The 4,292-nt window shown below is 47.8% G+C and overlaps 1 protein-coding gene across 1 annotated transcript in view; it reads right to left on the minus strand.

The window, feature by feature from the left end:
* Positions 1 to 31: 31 nt before the first annotated feature.
* plppr3b (phospholipid phosphatase related 3b) overlaps positions 32 to 4,292 on the minus strand; it is a 5,144-nt gene continuing 883 nt past the window's right edge. Inside the window, exons 2-3 of the mRNA XM_035653494.1 lie at positions 4,050 to 4,223; positions 32 to 3,966 (exon numbers count right to left, since the gene is read on the minus strand). Coding sequence (XP_035509387.1) covers positions 2,572 to 3,966; positions 4,050 to 4,223 — 1,569 coding nt within the window. The 3' untranslated portion in view covers positions 32 to 2,571. The remainder of the gene's footprint in view (positions 3,967 to 4,049; positions 4,224 to 4,292) is intronic.

Raw genomic sequence — 4,292 nt, forward strand, 5'->3', positions numbered from 1 at the left:
CATTACCCCGAGTGAATGACCATTGGGGGGGGCACACAGGGTGGCCAATCAGATTACAGGGGGGGGCGGGTGCCCCCTCCGTGCCACCATGGAAGCCCCGCCACTGTCCTCTGATTGAACCAATGTAAGCTCTGTTGCCACTGATGCTCTGTTCTGTACCTCGGGGGTCTTTGCTGCTGCTCTCCCAGAACAGAACCAGACCAACAAATATAACACTCTGCATTTGGAAACAAAGTGTGAGTATATTGTCTGAAATGTTGAATAATTACTTTATGGAAAAACAAGAATTGCTTTGAGAAATAAATGAAGAAACTGAACATCAGACTGGAAATATATTAACTTTTGTAAAGTGATCAAGAATAACTTTTAATTTTGAACTTTCATCATAAAGACCACAGAGCATGCAGCATCCATCCTTCAGTCTTAAACACTTTCCTCTTATTTTCACACATTAAACTCTTTTTATAGCAGCAGTTTTTTTCTTTTTCCTGTTTCCAGTCACAAAATGTACAGATTCAAGATAAATGATGCTTCATGTTTTTACATTCAAATGGAAATGTCTTTCAGTTCTTTCATCAGTTCTCAGGATTCAAAAAAACTTGTTATCCAGAGATAAACAGGACGTCTGTCTGATTTTAATCAAACTGTTGACACATGCAACAACACACAGACACATTAACAGCAGGGACAGACCCCGTATTGGCTCATCAATATTTCATATTTACAGATACACTCTTTGGTTTTGTTTCAGAGCCTCAACGAGCTCAGGGGAAGTGCGTCTTTCACAGAAGGGTTAGGGTTTAGGGTTAGAGTTTGGATGATCAGGGCTATGCTAACTTAATTCATAGTAAAGTAAAACCGACGGCTGGAATCAATTACAGACACAGATTTTCCAACTTTCTCTCTTTCTTTTCTCCATCAATCTCCTCTTCTGTCTGCTCTCTTTATAAATATGAAGTATTATCACAGAGCTCTGGGTGGGGGGGCACCTCCATGGCTTGCCACAAACAGGTTGAGAAGAGAGAGTAAAGATAAATCTCTTCAGATCAGATCAAGATCAGTTTACTCCTCCAGCAGCTGTCTCACTTTCTATGTAGTGTCACTTTCTGTGTGAACACGCCTTTAGGAGCCTTTTTGAGGTGCTGTAACAACATCAGTGAGTGTACCTTTAAATTCTGAATATCAGTGTCTATATAAATATTTAATCTCATATCGGTCCATCCTTAATAAATACACACATCCAGGTTCACACACACACACACAAACACTCTGAACAGACTTACAGCCTCAACCAATCAGAGAGCAGCATAGAAACAAACAAACATGCTGAGAATCACTATAGCAACCAAGCCATCACAACATAAAGGCAACAGCACTCGTCCAGGTAATATACAATCAGTAAGACCTCCATCATGGCCGCTACGCAGTCACACCACCAAGATTTCACAGCCTGTTTATCTTCTAACAACTGCTTCCACATCCTGGAAACACTGCCTCAGGCCATGCCCCTCTGAGGAGGCGGGGCCTGAGGCAGTAGGCGGCTCCTGAACTTGTGGTCGGTAGTCAGTGGCGATGTGAACACAGAGCTCCACTGCAGGTTTTAGGTTTGTTGCATTTTTGTGCTTCCCGAATGAATCTTTAAAATTGTCTCTGTGTTCTTTTTACTTCAACTGAACTTCAGATTATCCACAGAATGAGTTGCCATGGAAACTCTACAGCTTCCTGTTCAGTGGCTCAACACTGTGGACAGTCATCACTGCCCTCAAGATGAAGGTAATCCAGATAAATTTGGTTGTGGAACAATGAACTGAACCGGCCATCAGGTAGAACTAGGTATTTTATTATTTATTATTATTTCATTAGTTTTTGTACTATGTGTTTAATAACAGAACATCAGGTTTACTGAATATCCAACTAATGAAAATTGTGTCGACTATCAGTTTACTCGACTATCAGGGGACAGCCCTAGTTATTATTATGACATGGTTAGTGACAGTGGTTGTCCCACAGTTGCACAGACCACTGCAGCAACACAGCAGCAACACAGCAGCAATGTGAGGAAAGAGCCCAAAACATTGTACCGCTATTATTCTGTAGTTATCAACCCTGTTACCCTACAGCATCACCTCCACCCTACAGCATCGCCTCCACTCTACAGCATCACCTCCACCCTCAGTATTTCCACTGGCTCCCTATGGGATATGATTCCATTTTTGTTTTTTAGACTTTTTACTTTCTAATGGATATAATTCGTTTTATGTCCTTGTGTTACATGAAAGGTCTATTGAATTATTATAAATGTCACTGTGCTCTCAAATACAAATAAACTGCAGAATTCCAGGACAGTGAGAATCTTTGTTATAACACAGATAAAATCTATGTTGTTAAAACTATCCAGAGTGTTGAGCCACCAAGACTTCTGACCCTCCCGGATGGAAACGATAATTTCTTGCAGCTTCAACTTTACATCAAATAAAGCCCAAGAAATGTATAGCCACTTGCTCCTCAGTGCTGTCCAGGTACTGTGCTGTTATTTTCAAAATAAGGCTTTTGTTTTGAAAGGGTAAGAGACTACTCCTTGAACCTTCGTCCCTGCAGACTCTTATAATAGTTCTCCTGTTCAGTCTGGTTACGAATCTCTCGATCCAACAGAACTAGTGCCGTCTTGCGTCTCATGGCCATCTCCCTGCGCTGAGTGTCCGCTGGTGTCTCCACCTGTGGGTTAGGTGTGGGTGGGGCCAAGTCGGGGTCAACTGCGGAACGCGGTGAAGCGGATCGGTGCGGCCTAAAGCTGCTGCCGCGGGCGGCAGAGTCTCCACGGTTCAGGCTGTTGAGGTCGTAGGTGTCTCGTGAGTCGCCCCCATTGGATGACCCCGCCCACTCCCATGGGTTACCATTACCTGCTAAGGGCGGGGCTTGAGGAGGAGGCTGGGCTTGGACAACAGGATGGTGAGGGGCGTGGGCGTCCACCGTGATGATACCTGACCCCTCCCGCTGCTCGAAGGGGGGATGGTAGTGCGGTGAGTCAGTGGTGGAGGAGGTCCCGGAGCAGGTGGAGGTGGTCTCAGATGATTTATCCCCTGAGGAGGAGGAGGGGAGGAGGCCCTGCTGCTTCGACATGGCGATGACCTGCATGAGTCGCGGCTGATTGCCGGCGCTGCGAACTGACCCCTCCCCGCTCGTCTTCTCTCGGATGGCAAGCCATTTGGCCCGGGTCAGAGCACTCTTTGGGGACACCGGAGGGGGTCCTGCTTCAGGGATCTGCGGCGGTCTGGGAGTCGCCACCGCTTTGGCACCCCCTGGAGGTGGAGTGGGGTTGCGACTAGAGGCTGTCCTCCCAGACTGCACTGCAGGCTGGTAGATGGGGACCTGAGACCCCCCCTCATCGGTCCCCACAGAGCCCACCTCCGAGCCGTCCTCACTGGCATCACGATCCACCTCATCCCGGACGCTCAGGCCCCTCATCTCCATCGACTTCTGCTTCCACTCTGAGACCAGCTGCTGCGAACGCATCGGATCCATGGGTACCTGCACGGCCTTCAGACGCCGCTGCACTGGCTGCACTGGCTGCACCGGCTGCACCAGATCCTCTGGCCCTGTGTTGGACCCCAGCACCCCATTAACATTCATGCTAGCCCTTGGCAGCGTGTTACTAAAGGTCAACATGGTCTCCTTGCCCATGGGGCTGCGAGGAGCCAGCAGCTCCACATCCACGCTGGCCCTCTTCAGGCTCCCTATGGAGTCCTTCTCCCTCTGCAGGGGCCCGAGACCCTCCAGCCGGTCTATGGGGACTGGAGCTGCCGTTATCTCATCGTTACTCTCTGAGGCAGAGGCAGGGCCCTTGTTGTAGACGGACTCATGTCCTCGCTCTGTCAGCGCTCGCAGAGGATCCTCCTTTGGTGGCGGGGGAGGTGGGGCCGGAGTGATGTCATCAGAGGACTTAAAGTTGGCGACAGCGTGAAACGCCTGAAGAAGAAGAACAAAATCATCTCTAAATGTCTTAGAAGCAGTTTTACTGGTTATGACCAGCTCTCACCACCAGATCTCACCAGGTAAGCAGCGATGAAAGCTCCGATGAGGAAGCCAACGTAGACATCGATAGGATGGCTGCGATGCTGAGTGATCTGAGTCAGACCTGTTAAGGCCGCCGCGATAGCGAATGCAAAAACCAAGACGGGTTTCAGCAACTTAGTGCTGTTGGAGATCGTCGAGTTAAAATACATCTGAAAGGAAATACATCAGTTTATTTATAGAATATAAAGTACTGTAAATATCACATTTTAACAATTCCT

This window comes from Morone saxatilis, unplaced genomic scaffold (assembly GCF_004916995.1).
Source record: "Morone saxatilis isolate NCDOM2014 unplaced genomic scaffold, NCSU_SB_2.0 Contig12, whole genome shotgun sequence".
NCBI classification, from domain to species: Eukaryota; Metazoa; Chordata; class Actinopteri; family Moronidae; genus Morone; species Morone saxatilis.